Source organism: Cervus canadensis, chromosome 5, assembly GCF_019320065.1.
Source record: "Cervus canadensis isolate Bull #8, Minnesota chromosome 5, ASM1932006v1, whole genome shotgun sequence".
Lineage (NCBI taxonomy): Eukaryota > Metazoa > Chordata > Mammalia > Artiodactyla > Cervidae > Cervus > Cervus canadensis.
In genome coordinates this window covers 96935941-96963482 of record NC_057390.1, presented here as the reverse complement: position 1 = coordinate 96963482, position 27542 = coordinate 96935941, and the positions used below count along the sequence as shown (strand labels likewise).

At 46.6% G+C, this 27542-nt stretch overlaps 1 protein-coding gene across 2 annotated transcripts in view; it reads left to right on the top strand.

Moving 5' to 3' along the window:
- Positions 1-27542, top strand: part of MED27 (mediator complex subunit 27) — a 218208-nt gene that overhangs the window by 163557 nt on the left and 27109 nt on the right. For both annotated transcript variants that reach the window (XM_043469913.1, XM_043469912.1), the window contains exon 5: positions 25080-25187. In XM_043469913.1, coding sequence (XP_043325848.1) covers positions 25080-25187 — 108 coding nt within the window. The remainder of the gene's footprint in view (positions 1-25079; positions 25188-27542) is intronic.

Below are 27542 nucleotides of genomic sequence, written 5' to 3'. Positions count from 1 at the left end.
ATAGCCTCAGACTGGAAACACACTATCCAGCCTGCTGGGGACTGGCTGAATAGGCTGGGTATTTCTTACCTGGTAGTAACCTAGCAGTGTTTCCCAAAGTGGATTTCTTACAACACAAAGTGTGTGTGTCTGTGTGTGTGTCTGTGTGTGTCTGTGTGTGTGTGTGTATAATTGAGCTTCGCAGGTGGTGCCAGTGGTAAAGAACCTGCCTGCCAATGCAGGAGATATAAGAGATGTGGATTTGATCCCTAGGTTGGGATGTGGATTTGATCCCTAGGTTGGGAAGATCCCCTGGAGAAGGGCATGGCAACCCAGGAATTCTCCAGTTGGGAAGATCCCCTGGAGAAGGGCATGGCAACCCAGGAATTCTCCAGTTGGGAAGATCCCCTGTGAAGGGCATGGCAACCCAGGAATTCTCCAGTATTCTTGCCTGGAGAATCCTATGGACAGAGGGGCCTGGTAGAGTACAGTCCATGGGGTTGCAAAGAGTCAGACACAACTGAAGCGACTTAGCACGCGTGTATGTGACTGATTTATTTATGGTTGTGCTGGGTCTTCGCTGTGTGCTTCTCTAGCTGCAGCTGCTCTGTTGCGGGGCCCAGGCTTCCCATCGCAGTGGCTTCTCTTGTGGCGGAGCACAGGCTCCAGGCACACAGGCTTCGGGAGTTGCAGCACACAGGCTCAGTAGTTGTGGCGCTCAGGCTTAGTTGCTCCAGGGGATGTGGAATCTTCCCAGACCAGAGATCAAACCCGAGTCCTTGCGTTGGTAGGCGGACTCTCATCCACGGTACCACCAGGAAAGTCCCGCAACACGACTTCTTAAGGAGGGTGATGTGGACAGTAAGGTTCAGAAGCACTCACTGGTTAAACCATCCTAGTTAAGCATGTTCCTTCATTGCAGGCCTTTCCAGCACCTTTAATATGCCCTTGTACACTGTGCATCGGTAAGAGGAGGACAGTGTCTGCACAGTTTCTGTGACACATTTGGCCAGAGTCCCCCTTCTCATTGATCTCAGATGGCCTCAGCCTGCAGCAGCTTGAAGCAGGACCTGAAGTCAGGCCAAGGCAGTGAGAGTGTGACTCCTAGCCATTAGACCGCCAGGGCCCAGTGGCCAGCGACGAGGCCCTGGGCCGTCAGCTGTGTAGACATGAATTTCCAAATAGAGACAGAAAGTAGTGAAACAAGTAAAGTGTTTATTAGGAGGAAAAAGGGTATGTGTGGGTGGACACATGGGTGAGCTCAGAGAGTCACGCCCTTGTGGTAGTTTGAATCTTATATGGGGCATTGAATCTTATATGGGGCATTTCTTCCAGATTTTCCTCTGGCCAGTCATCTTGCTTCGCCTGGTCCTGAGTCTGTATTTGGTTTAACTCAGGATCCTCCCTTGTATGCGTGCATCTCTTGGGCAAGATGGATTTTAGTGAAGAGGCCTGCGGGTAGGTTGGCATCCCTCCCATTTTGGCCTTTCTGCACATACGTAGTTGGGAAGGTCTCCTTGACCTTGAGAAGGAGAAGCATGTGTTTTTTTGTCTCAGCAGTTCCTCCTCCTTTTCATCTTGAAGTATCCGTCCACAGGGGACAAACTCTGGCTGCTGCTTAGCCTGGGGCCCATCTATCTCTTGCCTCATCATGGAACACAGTTCAGGAAATGTTGCCATGGAGAATGTCCCCAGTTTTTGTCATAAAACCAGGAACTGGGGAATCTGGTTGAGGCTCTCTGGTCAAATGGTTGAATACAAAGTCTCGGGTCCACAGGGCAGTTGCCTCAGCCATCTCGCCCCTCAGGACCTCCTAGGACCTGTTTTGCCTTTTTTTTTTTTTCAGAGCTGTGGATTCCAAGCCAGCAGCACCACTGGCCCAGTCAGGGGGCAGGAAGGGAGCTGGGCCTGTGTGCATCGATGCGTGTCTGTGCTTGACAGAGAGGAAGATGGTACACGACTGGGCAGCAGTGGTTAGGGAAGGACAAGTGAGATACGCAAGAGACAAAAGGGTTCGGGAGGGACCGGCGTGTTTCCTACGGGGGTCTCCTGACCCTGGCCCCGCACCCGCTACCTGGAGGGACGCAGTCCGTGTTTGTTGAATGAATAAATTGTTGGTCCTCCACGGCCTTTGCAAAAAGACAGGTAATGTTGCGACAGCATCATACCCTGTTTCAGTGGAGCTTGGCTGCCAAGTGTGTGTAATCTTTCACATCACCTGCAATCAGAGGTGAAGCCACCAGAACTTTTCTTTTCCTCACTTCACCGAGGTCCCTTTCAGGCAGAGCTCTCTGCCAAGTACTGCCTGGCCGCAGAGCACGTGTCCCTGCGCGTTATTTTTCTAGGGGTGGGAATGGACGTGAGCCGACTGATCCACACCTTTCCTCCTTCTCTGTTGGAACCAGTGATAGAAAGCTAATAAATGTGAAGTGGTGACTCGGAAAGGAGCACTGGTCGACTCAGAAGAGGGGCGAAGGCCACAGTGTGGACCTGTGACCTTGACCTCATTAGCTTCAGGCCTCTGAAGCAGCAGCTGGGGACAGTGGTGTGATCGTCTTACTGCTGAAGTCCTCCTCCTGCTGTCTTCCCATCTCATCCCCTCCTTCTGCAGAGCACGGCGTGTTACCCAGAGGAAGGATCACTGGCTCGCCCTTAATATGGGGAAATCACTTAGAGCACTTAATTTGTGTTGCCTCTTTATTGGTGCACTATTGCAATTAAGTTAGATTAATGAAAGGTAAATTCCAGTCTATACATGAGGAAAAAAAAATCTCTTGTAAAGATCCTAATTAGTATGTGTGTTTATTTAGCCTCTCATGGTTTAATTGCATCCCATCTTGCTATTTACAAACAGGCATCATTAAAGAATAATGAGTATGTGAAGAGCATTAATGCCAGCAGCAGATGAGGTAACTGGCGGCTGGTGGGGAAAGGGTGGCGGATGGATGAAGCTGCCGGTTTGTGTTATTTCCCAGTGAAGGAGACTGCAAGACAGGGAGGACGGAACAGACCCTACGCATGGCAGCAGCTTGTCCTTTGACGGCAAAGACTTGGGCTGCTTTTCATCTGCTGCTACGGTGTCACCTGGAAAGGTGAACACATGCTCTCAGGATTGTCTCAGGACCTTAGCCAGCAGCGTTTAGGTTGGAGCTTTCTTTTCTGCCCTGCATTGCAGGATATCTGCACCTCAATTTGGTGAGGATCCCTGGGATGCTGAAAAAGCCACCCATCGTGGGCCTTTCCTCATGCAGTTCAGCTCCTGTCCCTTCAGCAGCCTCTTTTTGAAAAATATCCAGATGTAAAATAAATTAAGCGGTAGGCTTGTGAGATTTCCCCGGCATCCCTAATATCATTCCAGTTTTACATAATTTGCAGTCATTCCTCGAAGTGACAAAACCATTTTATCTTTTTAAATGGATGTGTGATCATTTCTATTCTATTCTAACCTGGGCTAAGGGTAGGGAAGCTGAGATTCCACGTGGGGTAGCAGTGAGGTTGAAGGAAGAACAACCCAGAAGAAGCCAGGCGCTGTAGTGTCTTCCTCACTTGCTGCTTGAGTCTCTGGTTCACAGTACAGAGTAAGCACTTCTCTAAAGTCACTTAGAAGCAAATGTGGGACAAAGGTGGTGAATCTGAGGAGGGGGTGTCCTGGAGCCTGGGTTGCCTTCCTTGTTGGAGTCAGACTCGGAAATACCAGCCTCAGTTTCCCCTTATGTTATGGTTATCATTGCAAGCAGGTTTGTGAATATGTTCTATGTAAATGCAAATTGCCACTATTCAGACTATATTAAAGCTTTAGATTTCTCTAGGGATTCCTGGGTGAGCTGAAGTCCAGGGTTTAATTTATTTAAAATCAGGTTGTAGGAATTCAGTTTTTAGTACATTTTATGTTTTTTAAAAAAAGAGAGAAACTACAGTTTAATTTTAAGCTACCCTAAATAGAAGCCAATAAATTTTTCAGTGTTCTCAATACTGCCTGTATCTAAGGGCACAGCAAGCTGCATTATCAAACATGAAGGACCCAAACAGGCTTGTGTGGCTGTCTCTTTTGTTGTTGTTAACTTGCAACTATTCCATTTTCAGCTCACAGAACTGTGGGGCGTACTGTCCCATTCATATTAATTGGATTTTAAAGTGACCTTGTCCAGGTATTGATTTGAATTAAAATTTTCTACATCAAGGTCAAGTTGGCACACATCGTACAGTCAAAATATTAAAAAGCCAAGTCCTGCCTAACAGGGTATCGACAGAAGTGGAGATGTAACGGGACCATGTTTGCCGCAGCGGGCACCGTGGTCTCTTCTACTGCAGGTGGCAGATCTGTGTGGGGGTCACTTTCACCTGGACTTGAGTCGCCCCATCAAAGGGACGGTTCCTGTTTAAGTCCACAGACTCACCTTTTCCCAGGAAGAATGTCCCTGAGCAACTCAGAGCTCAGATTATGCTGCTCAGGCACGAGGGTTTAGGGTGAAGCTTCAGCTCATCTGAATTCACCCAGGCTGCCTTGAAAATGAGGACCTGATACGATCATTCATAAACCTGAACTACCTAGCCCCAATTTCAGCCGTGAGTCCCAGTTTCCAAACTGCCTGTTTAATCTCTCTCTGCTGAGACATTTCAGAAATAATCTTAAACTTCATAAAAGTGAAGTAGTTTTCCCCTCTCCCTGTCTTACCCCTCTGCTTCCCCCTCTTATCTCATTAAATAGCAAAACCATCTACCTGGTGCTCAAGCCAGACACCTACAAGCTTCCTTAGTGTCCCCCTTTCTCTCACCCCCCAGCCCGTCTATCAGCAGATCCTGTCTTTAGTTCCTCTTCATTCTCTCTGGAATCGATCGGCGTCTCCTGCCGCCTTGGCCCCAGTCAGAGCTGTCACCGTCCTCTCTTGTGGCCCCTGTTTCTTCTCTTGATCTCGCCACCAAGCAGCCAGGGACATGTTCTTTTAAAGCACGCACATCAGCCCTGTCATTTCTCGGCACTGACTTCCCTTCACCCCGAGTACAGCTACGTTCCTCGTCAGAGCCGCTGCCACCAGCAGACCCCGGCCTGCCCTGACCTGGCGCCTGGCGCTCTGCTGCCCGCCCCGACCCCCGCCCCAGGCCCTCCCCACCCAAGGCCTTTGCTCAGGCGCCTTCCACGGCCGGGCCCTCTGCTGCAGGACTCTGCTCAGCCCAGCCCAGCCCAGCCTTAGGCAGTAGGTGTCTGCCTAGTGGGAACCTAACCCGTCACCCAGCTTTATTGTCTTCCTAGCCCCACACAGATCTTGTATTTTTGTTTCTTGTCTGCCCGTCCCCCTCCCCAGGAATACCCTCTCCTGAGGCTTTTCGTTCATTGCTCTGTCTCTAATCCTTAGGCCAGTGCTCGGCACAATAGTGGATGTCCAAGAAATATTTGAGTGAATTGAATGAACAAATGAATAATTGAATCATCTGATCTAAATGTCATTTTGGGGCACACATTGGTATTGCCTAAATCTCTCTTTCAGCTGTCCCCTTTTTGTTTATTTCCCTTATAACTCCTCGCAAATTATACATTTTTATTTACATACAGATTTGTTGCCTGTCTCCTCCACTAGACTCTTAGCTCTCTGAAGTGTTTCATCTGCTAACCTAATGCCTAGCCTACACTTGTATCAAATTAACAAGTAATTGTCGGATGCAAGGAGGCGGGGAACTGGAAGCCAAGCCATTGCCCATCTAAGGCACCTCCAGGTTCCAGTGCATCCGTCTGTCCGTCCATCTCCCCTCCTTACCCCCGCCCTTCATTCCCTCCCTACTTCTTCCAGCACAGCCACCTTCTCACAGGAGAGCTGTTCCCAGTTCCCAGTCTTGTCCAGATTCTGGAAGGAGGCAGTGTACGTGGCCTAGCCAGCACAGAAGGGAGAGCCTTCTGTCAGACCGGCATAGGGCCGCCTTTGGACCAAGTACCTCCCCCTGGGCCAGCTGGTTCTGCCCAGGACAGGAAATAGCAGCTGCTTCCTGGGCAGCAGGCCCACCCAGCTGAGGGCAGTGGCTCTCCTGCCACCACGCCCAGCGCAGGGGACAAGTAAAGGGTGTGTGTGCACGGGGATCCCTCTCACGTCCCTACGAGAAGATTCACGTCTCAGCCTGCTAGAGAAAACAGTAGTCAGCTCCTCCTTCTGTCAGCTAACCCAATCCCCACCTCACCGCCGCAGCATCCTTTTGGAGTCTCAGTGCCCTAGTTTATACAGGCATCATGTTCTCCTTTTTCCTAGAGGGGTTTCTGTTATATACTTGAATGTATGTTTTATAAATGAAAACGAACTAATTCTGTTTTGACAATTTGGGGGATTTTTCACAACACTGCTTCTTTACATCGTGTGTGGATTTTGTTGTCATTGAGAGGAACGGGAAGCCAGATGAGAGGGAAGGACTGTGAGGAAGGTGGCATTTAATTGTATGAAATGCAGACTTATTTCTTAACCATTCCTTGTCATGAAATGGCTGATGAGGCCTAGAGAATGAGGAGGTCCTCTCTGCTGAAACTTCCCTCCCTCCGGGGCAGTTTTGACTATTGAAGAGACGAATGGATTCAGAATGAGCAGAAGTACCCGGAGTGTTAACGTTGATGGCCCCTTGGGAAATGATTCAAAGTCACTCATCCAGGGAATAAGCCACCTAGTGAAAAATAAACCTCACCTTATCAGGCAGGGTGCTTCATAATTGTTAAAAAGAATGACTTGCAGTGATATAACAATTGCTCCCGCATAGTGAGTGACAGTAGCGACTCCCCTGGACACTTCATAGCACTGGCCATCCAGACCTTACAAAGGGTTCTGTTTTAGAGATGAGGAAGTGGAGGCTCACGGAGGCTGGTTTTCCCCAACCCACGCTGGTTTACCATGTTGCTCTGTACGCGGCAGAGGCACAATTTGAACTTGGGTCTCTCAGGCTCCAAAGCCCTGGCTCACCCCCCAACCCCTATGCTGTCTGTAACCAAGCCTGACAGTGGACGGCAGATGCCAAGTGTGAATCCCAGTGCTAAACCCTTCACAAGGCTGGTGTCATTTCCTCCTCCCAAAAGCCTCATCCTGAGTCTGTAGGCAAAAAAACGGGGACGTGACAGTCCAGGTAACTTGCCTCAACTCCTACAGCCATGGGACTTCCCTGGGAGTCCAGTGGTCAAGATTCTATACTGCCACTGCCGGGGGCGCCAGTTTGGAGAACTGAGATCCTGCAAGCCACATGGTGAGGCCAAGAAAAAAAACGTCATGCAGCACCAGAAAGAGGCAGAGCTGAAATCTAAACTCATTCAGTTCCATTCAGTTGCTTAGTCGTGTCCGACTCTTTGTGACCCAATGAACTGCAGTGTTCCAGGCTTCCCTCTCCATCACCAACTCTCGGAGCTTACTCAAACTCATGTCCATTGAGTTGGTGAGGCCATCCAACCGTCTCATCCTCTGTCGTCCCCTTCTTCTCCTCCCTTCAGTCTTCCCCAGCATCAGGGTCTTTTCAAATGAGTCAGTTCTTCACATCAGATGGCCAAAGTATTGGAGCTTCAGCTTCAACACCAGTGCTTCCAATGAATATTCAGGACTGATTTCCTTAGGATAGACTGGTTGGATCTCCTTGCAGTCCAAGGGACTCTCAAGCATCTTCTCCAACACCACAGTTCAAAAGCATCAGTTCTTCAGCACTCAGCTTTCTTTATCTAAACTCAGGTCTACTTTTTTCCCCAGTCCATACATGTTAACTCGAACTTACTTGCCTTACTGGCAAGTTGATTTTCTAACTTGTTGGTAGACAGAACCTAAAGTGAGTTTATCTGCCTTACTCTTCCTGGGTCTTTGTCAGAAGGGAAGATGTAATTCACCACTTGAGGCTGTAACAGCTTCGCAGCTCCAGTCTAGTCCATCCCCGAAAGTTACCTTCCAGTTTGATTTTCCCTTTCTTGAATCACACTGCATTGAACTGCATTTTATCATCAGAGGCACACCTGAACCCCCCACCCACCCATCCCCACTCCCCCTTTGAGCAAAAAATAAGTGACCTTCAGTGTAGGAAATACCGGTTTTCTCTTAGAGGCCCCCTCGGTCTGACCTCTTGGTTTCCTTGTCACGTAGACCGTGTTCTTGTGACGGTCTCATTACTGTCCAGCCCTCCACAGTGCCAGCAGCCTCATCCAGCCGTGACGGCAAGTTTATTGTCTCTCCCTCAGCCTGGCCAGAGCCTCAGCCTTTCAGGGTTGGTCTGTGTCCATTTTCCCTTGGCTGTTTCCAGTTTTACAGTTTTCCTCGAAAGAAACAGGAGCTGGTTTCCCTCTCGTTCCCAGTCCCCCTTGCTACTCCTGCTTTGGGAAGCCTGCTGTGAGGAGAGCAGTCCCGCCAGCATGGTTCTGTCAGGACGTCACATACCTAGCATCTGTGCAGAATTCAGAGCACTAAGTTCAAAAAGAAACAAACAACAAAACACTAAAATTAATCAAAGCTAGTGTTTTAGTGGCGTCTGATAGATGGGGTTGGGCTTCCCTGGTGGCTCAGTGGTAAAGAATCCACCTGCCAATGCAGGAGATGGAGGAGACGCAGCTTCGATCCCTGCGGGGAAAGATCCCCTGGAGAAGGAAATGGCAACCCACTCCAGCATCCTTGCCTGGGAAATCCCAGTAGGACACGACTTAGCAACTCGACAACAATAACAATAGCTGGGTCAGGAGTGTGAGTATAAATCCATTTGGGCAGGAGGCCAGGAGCCTTGTGAAGCAAGATTTTGAGCCACTTACCAGAGTCCCCAAATATATGACTGGCAGTTAGAGGATTAGATGGTCCAAGGCTCTGTGGTCGCCCTGTCTTGTGATTTAGAGATGCTGCTGTGGGGTCAGGGACCAGGCACAAGAAGCGGAAATGGTGAGCAGCAGGCCCTGCGCAGAAAAGCTGTGACCTGGCACTCAAATCTGGCTAAACCTCAGCTTCCTTCTGTTAAGAACGAGAGTGAGATACCTGCCCAGGGTGCATCACAGGGTTCTCAGGTGGAGGAGGGAGCCGCAGCCCTGTGGGCACACCCTGGTTCTTGTCTCAGAGTCAAGGATGTGTCCACAGTATTCAGGGACGACCCCCCAGGTGTCAGAGGAAAGCTTGGAGGAACGTTTTTTCCAGGTCACATTCCAAGAACATCTCCTGGAGGAATGTTCTGTGGGACATCATCTGGGGAGTGCTCATCTGTATATAACCGACCCTCCTTTCAAAACGTGGGGTGAATTGGACAGGCGCCCAGCAAGCGTTTTCCAACAGCCCAGTGACACAGCGCCTTCTCCCCAAGCCCCTTGGGGACACAGTGAGCCCCACGTATAAAGCACCGTGCACCCCCAGTTAGCACAGGCCCGGCTCGGTTTAATCACTTTCAAGGTTTGCTGTCACTCAGTCGCTAAGTCGTCTCCGACCCTCTGCAACCGCATGGCCTGCAGTGTGCCAGGCTGCCCTGTCCTTCACTGTCTCCTGGAGTTTGCTTAAACTCATGTCCATTGAGTTGGTGATGCCATCCAACCATCTTGCCCTCTGTCGTCCCCTTTTCCTCCTGCCTTCAATCTTTCCCAGCATCAGGGTCTTTTCCAGTGAGTCACTTCTTTGCTTCAGGTGGCCAAAGTATTGGAGCTTCAGCTTCAGCATCAGTCCTTCCAATGAATATTCAGGGTTGATTTCCTTTAGGATTGACTGGTTTGATCTTCTTGCTGTCCAAGGGACTCTGAAGAATCTTTCTCTAGCTCTGCAGTTAAAAAGCATCAAATTCTTTAGCACTCAGCCTTCTTTATGGTCCAACTCTCACATCCATACGTGACTACTGGAAAAATCATAGCTTTGAGAGCTATATGGACCTTTGTCAGCAAAGTCATGTCTCTGCTGTTTAAAACACCTTCAAGGTGGGAACCATGTTTGATACCTCTTAACCTCTCGAGGCTTCAGTTTACTCCCTTGAAAATGAGACAGTTGAAAGTGACTTTTTTAAAACTCCAGCTCTAAAGTCACATAAACCTGCATCAGTGTCCTCACCCAGAGCTTCACGTAATACACTGATATACTCAGTGAATAAATGCTTATCAGGCTCGTTTCCTTTATCTCCATCTTTCTTTGTAGTTAGCACAAAAGGGAAGGTTCTTAGTTCCATACTGAGAAGAACTGTTCCTGAACCTCCGTAGGTGCCCATCTGCCCCTCCCTCTCTCCCTTCCCCTTTCTAACTATACTTGGAAAAACATCACTGCAAGTATAGCAGGCCCCTTACAGACACTTCCAGGGTAAGCTTTTACCTTGTTTGTACCTGGAAAATAACGTTTGTGGACATGTGTGTATATATGGTTGCTTTTGTTTTTTTTTCCCCAATGTATCCCTTCCCCAAAGCAGAGCTCAGCCATGCATCCTTTGTCTGGGTGACAGATACTGTGCTACCCGCTTCACCGCCCAGTCACGGGCTCTGTGCTGGACCTGGGGGTGCAAATGAGCCATTGGTCAGCTCGTCTGCCCCGCATCCTAGACAGCTCTGCGCAGGCTCAGGGCGCCGCTCCCTGCACAAGCCCAGGGCTGAGGTGGCAGGTGATTAGCTCCTCTCCCCTTCTCAGCTCACCTGGTCTCAGCTACCAGGTTTGTTACATTTGCATTGGGTAGCAGTTGGCGGCAGAGCAGAACGAAATATTTTTGCTATCCTCAACGTGCCTCCCACTTTGCAGCTTGCCTTGCCATAGTGAACTAGAAATTTTCCCAATGTCATACCGCTTGGCAGATGAATGCCATAGAACAGACAGAGAAGACCACCCCTTCAGCCCCAGCGCCCCTGCAAGGGGAGGTGCTGTGACAGGTCTCTAAGGGCACTTCCTGGAAGGGCGACAGCCTGCTGGGCGGTCCGCCCCAGCGGCTTCATTTCCAAGTGCACCCCGATTCTCTCTGGAGAAGCACAGTGCTCCCCTCGACTTCACGACTTGCCATGTGAACGCACGGGGACCGGCGCAGGACGGCTTGGTGAGAGAGCTGCTCAGTGCAGAGGGTTACCTTGGCAACCGCAAGCCCGCTTCATTACCAGATGGCATTAGCGTTATTTGTGGGATCCCATGGCAGTTGCCAAGCGCAGACCTGTAGCTCCGTCTCTGGACATTTTGCTCCTACCACAGCCAGCATTGACTAGTCTGTAGAACAGTGTCCATCAGTCTGTATATGGTGCCCCACTGTATCAGTCTGCCAAAACTCCAAGGTCATTGCAACCTGCTGCGTGCACAATCCAGACACGAGAATGTGAATCATGATAGAGTGACATGCAGGCTGGAAAGAACATTAGGCGCACAAAGCCCCTTCTCGAGGGCCAGGGCATGAAGGGCTCATGGGACGCTCTCAGCTGCACCACCTCTGGGTTGAACAAAGGCTGGCGACTGGTGCATTATTATCGCTCACCATGCCCACGACCACGTGTCTCCCATGGATCATCCCATCTCATTGCTCAGCAGGCCCCTCTGCACTTCACAGCTGAGTGAACAGGCACCAGAGGTGACTGGACGTGCCCTTGGTCACCCTGCCTGTAAGTGGCAGGTGTGGCACGGAGTCCAGTGCACTAGACCTTCATATTCAGCGACCTCCTTTGGAAGTCAGCGAGGTCAGCCCCCGTGGCAGCCTCGTCCCGCCCCCACAGCACCCGCACCTCAGGCTTACCAACTCTTAGCAGCCATTCAACAGGAGCATGCTTTTGTTCGAACGTCAGGGCCCACACTGCTGACACCCCATCTCTGCAGCATCCCTTTCGCCCAGGTGTAACAGCAGAAGGGCAGATTAGCCCTAAGTGGTAGTTTCACTCGACCAGAGGCAGTGACCGTTCTTGTTCCAGCTTTGATGTTAACTGGCTTCAGATCATTTCACCTCTGCAAAGTCCAGATGAGGGTGTGGGCCGAGCAGTGAGGACTGCCCCAGGAACGTAGTCAGTGCCGGGCCCTCTGCCGCACCCCTATCGGTGAATTGCCTCCTCGACTCCTCGGGATCGTTCTCGGAGGGCACTGTCGGTTCTCCCATCAGATGGAGGAAACTGACGTTCAAAGAAGGCAAGGGACAGGGTCAGGCTCTCCTGTAGCAGAGCCCAGACCTCATTCCAGATGCGCCTGATTCCAAAGCCTGAAAACATTGAGCTTCAAAATTGCGTGTGTAGTTTAACTGTAACCACGTTAAGAATGCAAAAGGCCATAAATCTGTGCATTTTCAGCCTATTGAGTATTAGAGTCCTTTCTGACTATAAAAAATGAAAATTGATAAACTTCATAGCGTATGACAGGTTTGAGAGAATAAAAGTGAACTGGAGCCAGACTTCCTATCACTGAATGGCCGGAAGCATCCAGCTCAGGAGAGGCATAGCCGAAGAGATGCTCTTGGTGAGCCTCCGATATGCGTGCGCCCTGCCTTACAGGTGAAGCCGTGGCCCAGGAGTGGGGCGTGGAGAGTCTATCCCAGGACTTCAGAGTGACCAGGCAGGGGGTGGGGGCAGTGTGGCTGGCTGAGGGCGGGCGTGGAGGTGGGAAGTGTGATTGTTGAGGGAGCGGTATGCTGGTAGAATCTCGTGTTTAGAGAAGAAAACACTTAAACCTCAATATATAAATGAACGTAGGGTAAGAGAAAAGGGGGTGGTAGAGGAAAAACTATGCTAGTCCAGATTCATAAAATGCAAAACAAAAATTTTAACCTGTCGAACAATGATCTGCCCCTCTCGCCCTGGTTGTGGACTTGAAATACCATTTTCCACGAAAAGAACCAGAGCTGCTTATGGAAGTGGCTGATTCATGACCTCAGGTGGGACTTGGCACAGGACAGGCCTGGAGTATCGTGTACAAGACAGTACCCGTCACAGAGACCAGGGTTACGACCTGACAGGCCTGGAGAACCGTATACCAGAGAGCAAGGGAGCCGTCACGGAGACCAGGGCTACGACCCACAGAGACGCCCATAGGCCACAGACAGGACAGTTCCGTGCGAAGAATTGCATCAGATACATATACATCAGATCTGCTTCACTTTTTGAGTTTATAGTAATGTTAAGGGGGAAAAGCTAACCCATCTGTTGATACATTGGAAGTAAACTAGAGAACTAATGCATTATTTGAAAACTGGCAGATAAATGGTAAGAACTGACCTTTTAACCTTTCTTTCCTATATAATAAATTTGCCCATGAGGTGACCAATTAGTAGGTAGGTAGAGTTTTTCTTTACAAAAGTATTCCAGCTAATACTTGAAGGCTGGGTGATCCGCTTGGAGTGTGACCATCTGTAACCCCTGGTGAATTTAATGGGTCAGCAGCTGCCAGCATCACACGCTGAGATGCCTGACCTCCCATGCTTCCTGTTGGCAGACTGTGACATCCCCATGAAGCAGTCCTGCCAATAATAATAATAATAATCAAGCCTGCATCTCATATAATTACTAGTTTACAGAAAGTACAGAGTAAGGAAGACCATGTAAAGTACACCGCCAGGACGCCATCAGCAAAATCCAGGCTGGAAAACTCTGTAGAGAAAATGAGCCAGTTTCTTCAACAAATAAAACAGGGGAGGAGGGGACAGAGAGAAATTTTTAGTTTAGGAGAGACTTTTGAGACATCAGCCAGTCACATGGTGTGGACCGTATTCAGATCCCAAGTCAAACAAACTTTTTTAAAATGTGGTCTTTGTGAGACTGTTGGAAATATGAAGACTGACTGACCTGCGGATTTGATAACACTGGTGAATTCCTATTACTCTTTCAGATATGGAGTGGTAGCATGGCTAATCTGTTTTGTTTGTTTTCAGAACCCTCATCTTTCAGAGATCCAGACTGAAATATTTACAGATAAAGTGATATCTTGGCTGTTATTTGTTTCCAAATAAAACGGGAAGGGAAAAGTAGGTGAGGGTGTAGGTAAAACAAATCTGCCAAGAGTTGTTGCCATTGGGATGGGTCCAAGGAGTTTCTTTATACTATTTCATTTACTTTTGTATATTTTCTTTTAAGGCTTCCATAATAAAAGGTTTGGGATTTGATTTACGTCATACCTGAATGGTCTAGTGGTTATCCCTACTTTCTTCAGTTTAAGTCTGAATTTGGCGATAAGGAGTTCATGATCTGAGCCACAGTCAGCTCCCGGTCTTGTTTTTGCTGACTGTATAGAGCTTCTCCATCTTTGGCTGCAAAGAATATAATCAGTCTGATTTCGGTGTTGACCATATGGTGATGTCCATGTGTAGAGTCTTCTTGTGTTGTTGGAAGAGGGTGTTTGCTTGCTATGACCAGTGCGTTCTCTTGGCAAAACTCTTATTAGCCTTTGCCCTCCTTCATTCCGTACTCCAAGGCCAAATTTGCCTGTTACTCCAGGTGTTTCTTGTCTTCCTACTTTTGCATTCCAGCCCCCTATAATGAAAAGGACATCTTTTTTAGGTGTTAGTTCTAGAAGGTCTTATAGGTCTTCATAGAACCGTTCAGCTTCTTCAGCGTTACTGGTTGGGTCATAGGCTTGGATTACCATGATATTGAATGGTTTGCCTTGGAAACAAACAGAAATCATTCTGTCGTTTTTGAGATTGCATCCAAGTACTGCATTTCAGACTCTTTTGTTGACTATGATGGCTACTCCATTTCTTCTAAGGGATTCCTGCCAACAGTAGTAGATATAATGGTCATCTGAGTTAAATTCTCCCATTCCAGTCCATTTTAGTTTGCTGATTCCTAGAATGTCGACATTCACTCTTGCCATCTCCTGTTTGACCACTTCCAATTTGCCTTAATTCGTGGACCTAACATTCCAGGTTCCTATGCAATATTGCTCTTTACAGCATCGGACCTTGCTTCTATCACCAGTCACATCCACAACTGGGTATTGTTTTTGCTTTGGCTCCATCCCTTCATTCTTTCTGGAGTTATTTCTCCACTGATCTCCAGTAGCATATTGGGCACCTACCAACCTGGGGAGTTGCTCTTTCAATATCCTATCATTTTGCCTTCTCATACTGTTCGTGAGGTTCTCAAGGCAAGAATATTGAAGTGGTTTGCCATTCCCTTCTCCAGTGGACCACATTCTGTCAGACCTCTCCACCATGACCCAACCGTCTTGGGTGGCCCCACACGGTATGGCTTAGTTTCAGTGAGTTAGACAAGGCTGTGGTCCTGTGATCAGATTGGCTAGTTTTCTGTGATTATGGTTTTAGTGTGTCTGCCCTCTGACGCCCTCTCGCAATACCTACCGTCTTACTTGGGTTTCTCTTACCCAAGATTTAAGGGACTAGATCTGATAGAGAGCCTGATGAACTATAGACGGAGGTTCGTGACATTGTACAGGAGACAGGGATCAAGACCATCCCCATGGAAAAGAAATGCAGAAAGGCAAAATGGTTGTCTGAGGAGGCCTTACAAATAGCTGTGAAATGAAGAAAAGCGAAAAGCAAAGGAGAAAAGGAAAGATATTCCCATTTGAATGCAGAGTTCCAAAGAATAGCGAGGAGAGATAAGAAAGCCTTCCTCAGCGATCATTGCAAAGAAATAGAGGAAAACAACAGAATGGGAAAGACTGGAGATCTCTTCAAGAAAATTAGAGATACCAAGGGAACATTTCAGGCAAAGATGGGTTCGATAAAGGACAAATGATATGGACCTAACAGAAGCAGAAGATATTAAGAAGAGGTGGCAAGAATACACAGAAGAACTGTACAAAAAAGATCTTCATGACCCAGATAATCATGATGGTGTGATCACTCACCTAGAGCCAGACATCCTGGAATGTGAAGTCAAGTGGGCCTTAGAAAGCATCACTATGAACAAAGCCAGTGGAAGTGATGGAATTCCGGTTGAGCTATTTCAAATCCTGAAAGATGATGCTGTGAAAGTGCTGCACTCAATATGCCAGCAAATCTGGAAAACTCAGCAGCAGTGGCCACAGGACTGGAACAGGTCAGTTTTCATTCCAGTCCCTAAGAAAGGCAATCCCGAAGAATGCTCAAACTACCACACAATTGCACTCATCTCACACGCTAGTAAAGTAATGCTCAAAATTCTCCAAGCCAGGCTTCAGCAATATGTGAACTGAGAACTTCCAGTTGTTCAAGCTGGTTTTGGAAAAGGCAGAGGAACCAGAGATCACATTGCCAACATCTGCTGATCATCGAAAAAGCAAGAGAATTCTAGAAAAACATCTATTTCTGCTTTATTGACTACACCAAAGCCTTCGACTGTGTGGATCACAATAAACTGTGGAAAATTCTGAAAGAGATGGGAATACCAGACCACCTGACCTGCCTCTTGAGAAACCTGTATGCAGGTCAGGAAGCACCAGTTAGAACTGGACATGGAACAACAGACTGGTTCCAAATAGGAAAAGGAGTATGTCAAGGCTGTACATTGTCACCCTGCTTATTTAACTTATATGCAGAGTACATCATGAGAAATGCTGGGCTGGATGAAGCACAAGCTGGAATCAAGATTGCCGGGAGAAATATCAATTACCTCAGGTATGCAGATGACACCACCCTCACGGCAGAAAGTGAAGAGGAACTAAAAAGCCTCTTGATGAAAGTGAAAGAGGAGAGTGAAAAAGTTGGCTTAAAGCTTAACATTCAGAAAACTAAGATCATGACATCTGGTCCCATCACCTCATAGCAAATAGATGGGGAGACAGTGGAAACAGTGTCGGACTTTATTTTTGGGGGCTCCAAAATCACTGCAGATGGTGACTGCAGCCATGAAATTAAAAGACATTTATTCCTTGGAAGGAAAGTTATGACCGACCTGGATAGTGTATTAAAAAGCAGAGACATTACTTTACCAACAAAGGTCCGTCTGGTCAAGGCTGTGGTTTTTCCAGTGGTCATGTATGGATGTGAGAGTTGGACTGTGAAGAAAGCTGAGCGCCGAAAAATTGATGCTTTTGAACTATGGTGTTGGAGAAGACTCTTTAGAGTCCCTTGGACTGCAAGGAGATCCAAACAGTCCATCCTGAAGGAGATCGGTCCTGGGTGTTCTTGGAAGGCCTGATGTTGAAGCTGAAACTCCAGTATTTTGGCCACCTCATGCGAAGAGTTGATTCATTGGAAAAGACCCTGATGCTGGGAGGGATTGGGGGCAGGAGGAGAAGGGGACGACAGAGAATGAGTTGGCTGGATGGCATCACCGACTCGATGGACATGAGTTTGAGTAAACTCTGGGAGTTTGTGATGGACAGGGAGGCCTGGCGTGCTGCGATTCATGGGGTCTCAAAGAGTCGGACATGACTGAGCGACTGAACTGAACTAAATAAAAGGTTTAAAGAAAGTAATTAAGTCAGTACTTCTGGGCGGGGGGTGGATATTATTTTGTTCTTTTGTGGTTTTCTTCTTGTTGAGTCGCTAAGTTGTGTGCGACTCTTTGCGAACCCATGGACTGCAGCATGCCAGGCCCCTCTGTCCTCCACCGTCTCCCGGAGTTTGCTCAAATTCACGTCCATTGAGTTGGTGATGCTGTCAAACCATCTCATCATCTGCTGTTCCCTTCTCCTCTTGCCCTCAGTCTTTCACAGCATCAGGGTCTTATCCACTAAGTTCGCATCAGGTGGCCAAAGTATTGGTGCTTTAGCATCAGTTTTCCAATGAAGATGCAAGGTTGATTTCCTTTAGGACTGGCTGATTTGATCTCCTTGCTGTCCCAGGGACTTATGTTATGGTTTAATAGCAACCATTGCTGATGGGAGTGGAGAGCAGACAATAGTGTTCTTAACCCTTATGGTTAGCAGTTGGTAAATTGTATCAGAAGCTTTAAAACATTTGTACTTTTCACCCCGGTAAATTACAGCTCTACAAACCTATCCTCAGGAAATAATCCCAAACATGGCAAAAGCCAGGTGAACAAAAGTACACATTGCAGCCCAATATTAATATTAGGGAAAATTTGGAAGTGACTTATGTCCAACAGTAGGTTAAAGAAATTATAGTATGTCCACTCAGTAGAATGGCAGACCCACATGTCTTGCCATTTTGAAGACTGCACAGCAATATGGAAAAATGCTTACCTGATAATTTTAAATAAAGTTTTGACTTGAAATTATGTATTTAGTTTTAGTTATAAACATGTGAAAAATTCAAAACCCATGAATCTTTGATAGTACAAAGATTAAAAGGAAGTACCCCAGATGTTAATGGTGATTCTCTTTGGATGGAAAGACTATAAACAATTTATTCCTTTTTTCTCTAATTTTAGATTGTTCCCTAGTAAGCCTTTATTAACTCTTACTATTAGTTAACTTTAAAATATCAAAATTCTCTTTTTATCAGTTAAAGTCAGCTAGATCTTGCTTCTTTTAAGGAAACAGTTGCTCAGTTTTCAATGCTTATTAGCAAAGAGACTTAAAATATGTTGGAAATGGTAGCCCCATTGGAGGAGGTGTGCTGGACCGTGACTGTAGCCCAGCAAGACACGATTAACATCAGTGCTTATAACTTCATCGCTTATGACTTCAATTCTGTTCAGTTCAGTCACTCAGTTGTGTCTGACTCTGGAACCCCATGCACTGCAGCACACCAGGCTTCCCTGTCCATCACCAACTCCCGGAGCCTGCCCAAACTCATGTCCATCGAGTCCGTGATGCCATCCAACCATCTCATCCTCTGTCGTCCCCTTCTCCTCCTGCCTTCAATCTTTCCCAGCATCATGGTCTTTTCCAGTGAAAAAGACCACATAGGTGGCCAAAGTATTGGAGCTTCAGCTTCATCAGTCCTTCCAATAAATATTCAGGACTGATTTCCTTTAGGAATTGTTGATATTAATATTAATTAGGAATATATTAATATGAATATTGCACTGCAGTGTGTACTTGATTTCCTTTAGGAATTGACTTCACACTCTAGGATGTCTGGCTCTAGGTGACTGATCACACTATCGTAGTTATCTGGGTCATTAAGATCTCTTTTCTATAGTTCTTCTGTGTATTCTTGCCACCTGTTCTAATATCTTCTGCTTCTGTTAGGTCCACAGACCTTTAGGATTGACTGGTTTCATCTCCCTGCAGTCCAAGGGACTCTCAAGAGTCTTCTCCAACACCACAGTTCAAATGCATCAATTCTTCAGTGCTCGGCCTTTTTCATGGTCCAAATCTCACATCCATACATGACTACTAGAAAAACCATAGCTTTGACTAAATGCACCATTGTCGGCAAACTAATGTCTCTGCCTTTGAATACGCTGTCTAGGTTGGTCATACCTTTTCTTCAAGGAGCAAGCATCTTTTAATTTTGTGGCTGCAGTCAGTGTCCACAGTGATTTTGGATCCCAAGAATATTAAGTCTGTCACAGTTTCCATTGTTTCCCCATCTATTTTCCATGAAGTTATGGGACCGGATGCCATGATCTTAGTTTTTTGAATGCTGAGTTTTAAGCCAGCTTTTTCACTCTGCTCTTTCACTTTCATCAAAAAGCTCTTCAATTTCTCTTCACTTTCTGCTGTAAGGGTGGTGTCATCTGCATATCTGAAGTTACTGATATTTCTCCCTGCAGTCTTGATTCCAACTTGTGCTTCATCCCGCCCAGCATTTTGCATGATGTACTCTGCATATAAGTTAAATAAGCAGGGTGATAATATATAGCCTTAACATACTCCTTTCCCAATTTGGAACCACTCCATTGTTCTATGTCCAGTTCTAACTGTTGCTTCTTGACCTGCATACAGATTTCTCAGGAGGCGGATAAGGTGGTCTGGTATTCCCATCTCTAAGAATTTCCCATAGTTTGTTGTGGTCCACATAGTCAAAGACTTTAGCATATAGTCAATGAAGCAGAAGTAGATGTTTTTCTGGAACTCTCTCAATGATCCAACAGATGTTGGCAATTTGCTCTCTGGTTTCTCTACCTTTCTAAATCCAGCTTGAACATCTGGAAGTTCACAGTTCACGTACTGTTGAGCCTGGCTTGGAGAATTTTAAGCATTCTTTGCTAGCGTGTAAGATGAATGCAATTGTGCAGTAGTTTGAACATTCTTTGGCATTGCCTTTCTTTGGGACTGGAATGAAAACTGACCTTTCCCAGTCCACTGGGAAGTTTTTCCAAATTTGGAAAATTTGGCCACTGCTGAATTTTCCAAATTTGGCATATTGAGTGCAGCACTATCACAGCATCTTCTTTGGGGATTTGAAATAGCTCAGCTTGAATTTCATCACCTCCACTAGTTTTGTTCGTAGTGATACTTCCTAAAGCGTACTAGACTTTGCATTCCAAGATGTCTGTCTCTAGGTGAGTGATTACACCATCGTGGTTACCTGGGTCGTGAAGAACTTTTTTGTACAGTTCTTCTGTGTCTTCTTGCCACCTCTTCTTAATATCTTCTACTTCTGTTAGGTCCACACTGTTTCTGTCCTTTATTGTGCCCATATTTGCATGTAATATTCCCTTGGTATCTCTAATTTTCTTGAAGAGATCTCTAGTCTTTCCCATTCTGTTGTTTTCCTCTATTTCTTTGCAATGATCGCTGAGGAAGGCTTTCTTATCTCTCCTCGCTATTCTTTGGAACTCTGCATTCAAATGGATATATCTTTCCTCTCCTCCTTTGCCTTTCACTTCTCTTCTTTTCTCAACTATTTGTAAGGCCTCCTTAGACAGCCATTTTGCCTTTTTGCATTTCTTTTTCTTGGGGATGGTTTTGTCACAGCCTCCTGTACGATGTTACAAACCTCCATCTATAGTTCTTCAGTCACTCTATCAGATCTAATGCTTTGAATCTGCTTGTCACTTCCACTGTATAATTGTAAAGGATTTGATTTAGGTCATACCTGAATGGTCTAGTGGTTTTCCCTACTTTTGTCAATTTAAGCCTGAATTTTGGAATGAGTCATGATCTGAGGCACAGTAAAGCTCCACGTCTTGTTTTTGCTGACTATATAGAGCTTCTCCATCTTTGGCTGCAGAGAATATAATCAATCTGATTTCAGTATTGACCATTTGGTGCCATCCATGTGTCGAGTCGTCTCTTGTGTTGTTGGAAGAGGGTGTTTGCTATGACCAATGCGTTCTCTTGGCAAAACTCTGTTAGCTTTTGCCCTGCTTCATTTTGTACTCCAAGGGCAAACTTGCCTGTTACTCCAAGTGTCTCTTGACTTCTTACTATTGCATTCCCGTCCCCTATGATGAAAAGTTTTTTTGGGTGTTAGTTCTAGAAGGTTTTGTAAGTCTTTATAGAACCGTTCAACTTCAGCTTCTTCAGCATTACTGGTTGGGGCATAGACTCAGATTATTGTGATATTGAATGGTTTGCCTTGGAAATGAACAGAGATTATTCTGTTGTTTTTGAGATTGCACCCAAGTACTGCGTTTTGGACTCTTGTTGACTATGAATGAGGGCTACTCCATTTCTTCTAAGGGATTCTTGCCCACAGTAGCGGATATAATGGTCATCTGAATTAAATTCGTTCATTCCAGTTGATTTTAGTTCACTGATGCCTAAAATGTTGATATTCACTCTTGCTATCTCCACTGTTTGACCACTTCCAATTTACCTTGATTCATGGACCTAACGTTCCAGGTTCCTATGCAGTATTGTTCTTTGTAGCATTAGACTTTGCTTCTATCACCAGTCACATCCACAACTGGGCATTGTTTTTGCTTTGGCTCCGTCTCTTCATTTTTTCTGGAGTTATTTCTCCACTCTTCTCCAGTAGCATATTGGGTACCTGCTGACCTGGGTAGTTCATCTTTCAGTGTCCTGTCTTTTTGCCTTTTCATACTGTTCATGGGGTTCTCAAGGCAAGAATACTGAAGTGGTTTGCCATTGCCTTCTCCAGTGGACCACATACTTTGTCAGAACTCTCCACCATGACCTGTCCGTCGTGGGTGGCCCTACACAGCATGGCTCCTAGTTTCATTGAGTTAGACAAGGCTGTGATCCATGTGATCAGTTTGGTTAGTTTTCTGTGATTGTGTTTTTCATTCTATTTGCCCTCTGATGGATAAGGATAAGAGGCTTGTGGAAGCTTCCGGATGGGAGGGACTTCAGTGCTTATGACTACCAAACTGTAACTCAGTTCCTTTCCTTCCCTCGATTCCTTCCAAGACAACACATAAATTAAAGGCAGTTTCTGTTCCTGCCTTGGCGGTTTATTGGCATCCTTAAGTAGTGATTTCCCATTTTACAAAAAACGACCCATTAAATGTTACATGGTGTAGCAGAATTTAAAAGTGCTATGCAGATGAAGGGTGCTTTTATTAACATTCTCTTAAATATAAACAAAAGTATCATGTCTTTTTCTTAACTCTTTTGTATTCTGTAGCATTGAGGGCATGTAGAAATAGAGATGAGTTCAGCATTATTGAAGGAACCCAGTGTTAGTAATGTTCACTGACACCCAGGACTGATCAAGTAGAGAAACTGTTGTTGTTGGGGACAGTAAGGTAAAGACGATGCTGTGAAAGTGCTGCACTCAATACGTCAGCAAATCTGGAAAACTCAGCAGTGGCCACAGGACTGGAAAGGGTCAGTTTTCATTCCAGTCCCAAAGAAAGGCAATCCCGAAGAATGCTCAAACTACCGCACAATTGCACTCATCTCACACACTAGTAAAGTAACGCTCAAAATTCTGCAAGCCAGGCTTCAGCAGTACATGAACCGTGAACTTCCAGATGTTCAGGCTGGTTTTAGAAAAGGCAGGGGAACCAGAGGTCAGATTGCCAACATCCACTGGATCATTGAAAAAGCAAGAGTTCCGGAAAAACATCTACTTCTGCTTTATTGACTACACCAAAGCCTTTGACTGTGTGGATCACAATAAACTGTGGAAAATTCTGAAAGAGATGGGAATACCAGACCACCTGACCTGCCTCTTGAGAAACCTGTATGCAGGTCAGGAAGCACCAGTTAGAACTGGACATGGAACAACAGACTAGTTTCAAATAGGAAAAGGAGTATGTCAAGGCTGTATATTGTCACCCTGCTTATTTAACTTATATGCAGAGTACATCATGAGCAACGCTGGGCTGGATGAAGCACAAGCTGGAATCAAGATTGCCAGGAGAAATATCAATAACCTCAGATATGCAGATGACACTACCCTTATAGCAGAAAGTGAAGAGGAACTAAAGAGCCTCTTGATGAAAGTGAAAGAGGAGAGTGAAAAAGTTGGCTTAAAGCTTAACTTTCAGAAAACTAAGATCATGGCGTCTGGTCCTATCACTTCATGGCAAGTAGATGGGGAAACAGTGGAAACAGTGGCTGACTTTATTTTGCGGGGCTTAAAAATCACTGCAGATTGTGATTGCAGTCATGAAATTAAAAGACACCTACTCCTTGGAAGGAAAGTTATGATCAACCTAGACAGCATATAAAAAAGCAAAGACATTACTTTGCTAACAAAGGTCTATCTAGTCAAGACTATGGTTTTTCCAGTAGTCATGTATGGATGTGAGAGTTGGACTATAAAGAAAGCTGAGTGCCGAAGAATTGATGCTTTTGCACTGTGGTGTTGGAGAAGACTCTTGAGAGTCCCTTGGACTGCAAGGAGATCCAGCCAGTCCATCCTAAAGGACATCAGTCCTCGGTGTTCTTTGGAAGGACTGATGCTGAAGCTGAAGCTCCAGTACTTTGGGAGCCTGATGTGAAGAGCTGACTCATTTGAAAAGACCCTGATGCTGGGAAAGATTGAGGGCAGAAGAAGAAGGGGACGACAGAGGATGAGATGGTTGGATAGCATCACCAACTCAATGGACATGGGTTTGGTTGAACTCTGGGAGTTGGTGATGGACAGGGAGGCCTGGCGTGCTGCGCTTCATGGGGTCACAAAGAGTAGGACATGACTGAGCGACTGAACTGAGGGTAAGAACTGCAGGGAATGGGGAGTAAGGGAAGGCTGGCTGGAGGTGGCACCCCCCAAAAGGGCATGCACACTGGAGTTGCAACATCAGGAGTGCTGTTTGCGGAAAGACTCTGGTCTGAGCCCAGAGGGTTCCCTGTAGCCAATTCTGTGATGTCAGAGTTTCACGGACTAGCCCAGACAGTGGGCCTTGGTTTGGGTCCTGTGCCCAGTCTGTCTTTAGGGTCTCATCTAGGAGATAAACAGAAGAGGCCTGACAAAGTATCAGAAGAGTTATATGAGCCCCTAAAAGAATGGAAGTCGCTGTCTCTCTTGAGGACTGAGTCTGTTCAACAAGCACATCAGGTTATTTTTCCCCCTTGTTGTTGTTTAGTCTCTCAGTCGTATCCAACTCTTTTGCAACCCCGTGGACTGTAGCCCTCCAGGCTCCTCTGTCCATTGGATTCTCCTGGCAAGAACACTAGAGTGGGTTCCCATTACCTACTCTAGGGGATCTTTCCGACCCAGGGATCGAACCAGCACCTCCGGCATTGGCAGGCAGATTCTTTATTATTGAGCCACCTGGGAAGCCACTTTCCCCATCATTTATGAAACTTCACTTTTTGTAGCGGGTGTTGGTAATGTTTGTTTGTCTTTGGCCGCACCATATGGCCTGCTGGATCCTAGTTCCCCAACCAGGGATTGAACCTATACCCCTGCTGTGGAAGCACAGAGTCTTAACCACTGGACCACCAGAGAACTCTCTTAGGTTCTAAGAGAGTAAAAATACTTAAATGTATTTACAAGATCATGTTCCTTTTTGGAGATAAAACTCAGCTACTTTTCATTTACCTTCAGAACTGGTCCACTTTTCCACCAGCTGTTAAAAATAGATAGTTCAACCAGAGGGTATCTGGTGTCTGCCTTTCATCTCTCTCTGTTGTACTCTCTACATATTCTGTGAGTATCCGAAGGATCGTTACATCATATGGAAACAAGTGTGCTCACTCACTCCTGCAAGGCTACAGTCCTAGGATCACCTTTTAAGAAGGTAATCTTAAGACAGAAAAAAAACAAAAGGGAAACTTGCTTTCTCCAGCAAACAAACATTTAGAACTTATTCTGAGAGCTTATAAGTCAAAATTGTAAGTAAATTCAGGGTAGTTAGATGAGTTGGGACCTGCACCATCTGAAATGCCTTAGGAGGCTGGCACATGGGTGACCACCATGCCTTCCTTCCTCCGCATGTCCACTGGTGCATCTCTCAGAAGCAGAGGTGATCTTCTCATTGTCTTGCCCGGCTTGTGTGCTGTGCATGTTCAAGGGTGAGCATTCATGTTTGCCCCTGTGTGTTTTGCCAGGTGACCTTGGGAAAGGTGTTGAAAGTGATTGTCGTCATGCGGAGCCTGTTCATTGATCGAACGATAGTGAAGGGGTATAATGAAAACGTCTACACAGAAGATGGCAAGGTAAGCATGCTGGAGTCTTTTGTTTTCTCCATTATTTTCTGTATCCCAGAACAAATGTAATCGAATCCCAGATGAATGACATTAAACACTGGCAATCATAGCTGAAATGGTCAACAAGCGTAGATTTATCAGTGTGAAGCCGAACACTTTACAAAAAAACATTTATCTCTCTCCCCTTGCATTTTTCATCAAGCTTCTGCTTTTTTCCTTTAAGCCTGATACCCTTAGTTGAATTTCTAATTTATCACCTTGGACCCCAGTTGCCTCATTAAATGTGTCTTCTGAGGAAATGGATTTCTTTCTTTTCTTTCCTTTTTTTTCCCCCCTCCACCTAGTCATGCAGCACATCAATAGCCCAGGGTTCAGCATTTTGCTTTTCCGAGAACCATGAGGAAAATTCAAGTTAGTCTGACACACAGCCTGCCGACCGTCTTTTTCCTCGAAACTAAGGGGTAACCGCCAGAAGTTGCTTGTCCATAGCAGTGCATGTTGAATACTGCTGTTGAAAAAAGATGAGTTATTTCTGTGGGTGAGCTGTTTCATGGGACGTTCACCTGTGTGAACCCCTGATTTCTCTCGACTGCACACTCTCCATATGGAGATCGAGCATGAGAGGATGCTAATAGGAGCCGACAGGCTTCATTTGTGTTTGCTTCCAGAGCGTAATGAGCATTCTGCCAGAGAAACCGACCCAGGTACACCCTGGTCACTTCTGGCACTGAGCCTCCGTCTTCCCCTCTCCCTGGAGCTTTCCCTTCTTTTCATGAATCCCATTAAAATGTAAAAGTTTGTTAGAACCAGCACTTAGCACCCAACGGCCACGTTATAATGAGGTTAGGACGCTCTCCAAAAACAGGTGACGAATGTAGCTTAGCACATACCTGTGCGTTATGTAAGAGGCGTGACCCGTACAGGAACGAGGTCTGTATTTTGATCAAGGAGCCCAGCATTTTCGAATTTCCACATTCTGCTCCAGTGTTGTCACCTTGGGCAGCTACTCTCACTCCCAGGGCTCTGCCAAGTTCTCATCAATCTCCCCATGGAGAGGAAAGATTCCTCAAGGGAAGCTTTCCCCCTTCTTTTTTAGAAAGACCAAAATGCCTCTGGAGCAAGGGCAGAGAATAAAGTAGATAATCGGGGCAAGCTTGACCTATGGTGTGCGTGACTCGTCAGCTTTGATGGCGAGTCTAAGCGAGAAATGCCAAACTCCTCTGCAACAGCAGAAGCAAGACTGGGTCGGGGGAGATCCTCGCCCAGAGCCCGAGTTAGTGGTCATTCTTGTGGCCTCTGTTGGTGATTTAAAGCTTCATGGTCACCCCTCGTGTGAATCCCAGCCCGTGCTCTCCAAGGACTTAGAAATACATAAAAGCTCTGCGCTCAGAATGGCTGTGCTGGAAGAGAAACGGAATTCAGGACACAAGTGAAGCGTACTCTGCACTTCGAGTATAAGGAGCAGAGGTTTTGCCTGCTCGGCAGTATCCACATCAGTCTGTAATGTGGTGTTTATCTAACTGCCCCAAACTGAAAGTGTCCAAAATCATGCGAGGGCTTTGCCACCTAGTTGATACTCAGTAAATGGTAACTGGTATTATTTTTATTCTGCACTTAAATCTGGGAGTTAGAGAACAGTCTCATGTGTATGTGTCCTAGAATTTTTCTCTGATTCCTCCTCCTCAGCTGTTTGAGGTAGTTCCTTCCCTCCCCTCTACCCACTTGACTCCCAGACTTCCCGGGGACCCCTACTCCCCAGGAGTAGCTGCACTCCTGCCTCTCGGCCACCCTCGTGTCCCTGTGGTTTCCTGTGTCCCCTCGTAGAGGTCACTCCTGATGTGTGTCAGAATCAGACCACCTCCCCAGCAGGACCTCAGGTTCGGCCTGTCCAAAATCAGCCTCAGTGCTCCTGGGCCGGTGCTCACCCAGGGTGACTGTGCCAGCCAACTGCCCAGGCCTGCCTCGTCCAGTCAGAGTCTGTTGGCAGGCTCTGGCGAGGCTCCCTCTTCATCCCTGCAGCCGGGCGCCTCCCATCCATTGCCACTTCTCCTCAGTTCTCCTGGCCTCTCCACCAAGTGGCAGCGTTGTCCTCCTCACTTCCTGTGTCTAGTCCTGCTTCCCTCCCCCATCTGTCTTTCACTTGGCCTCCAGAGCCGTCTTCCTGAAATACACAGTCAAGGGGGTGATTTCTTGCTCTCTGCCATCTCCCCATTGCCCAGAGGAGAAAAGTGGAATATAAGATGACGTTGGACACAAAGCAGTCCGTGATCAAAAGAGTTTGGGAAACTCGGGGTTAGAGAAAGTTCAGTGGGACTCTTGACTATAGAAAGTCTTAGAGACTGGAGTTTGTCCGTGTGTCTTGTG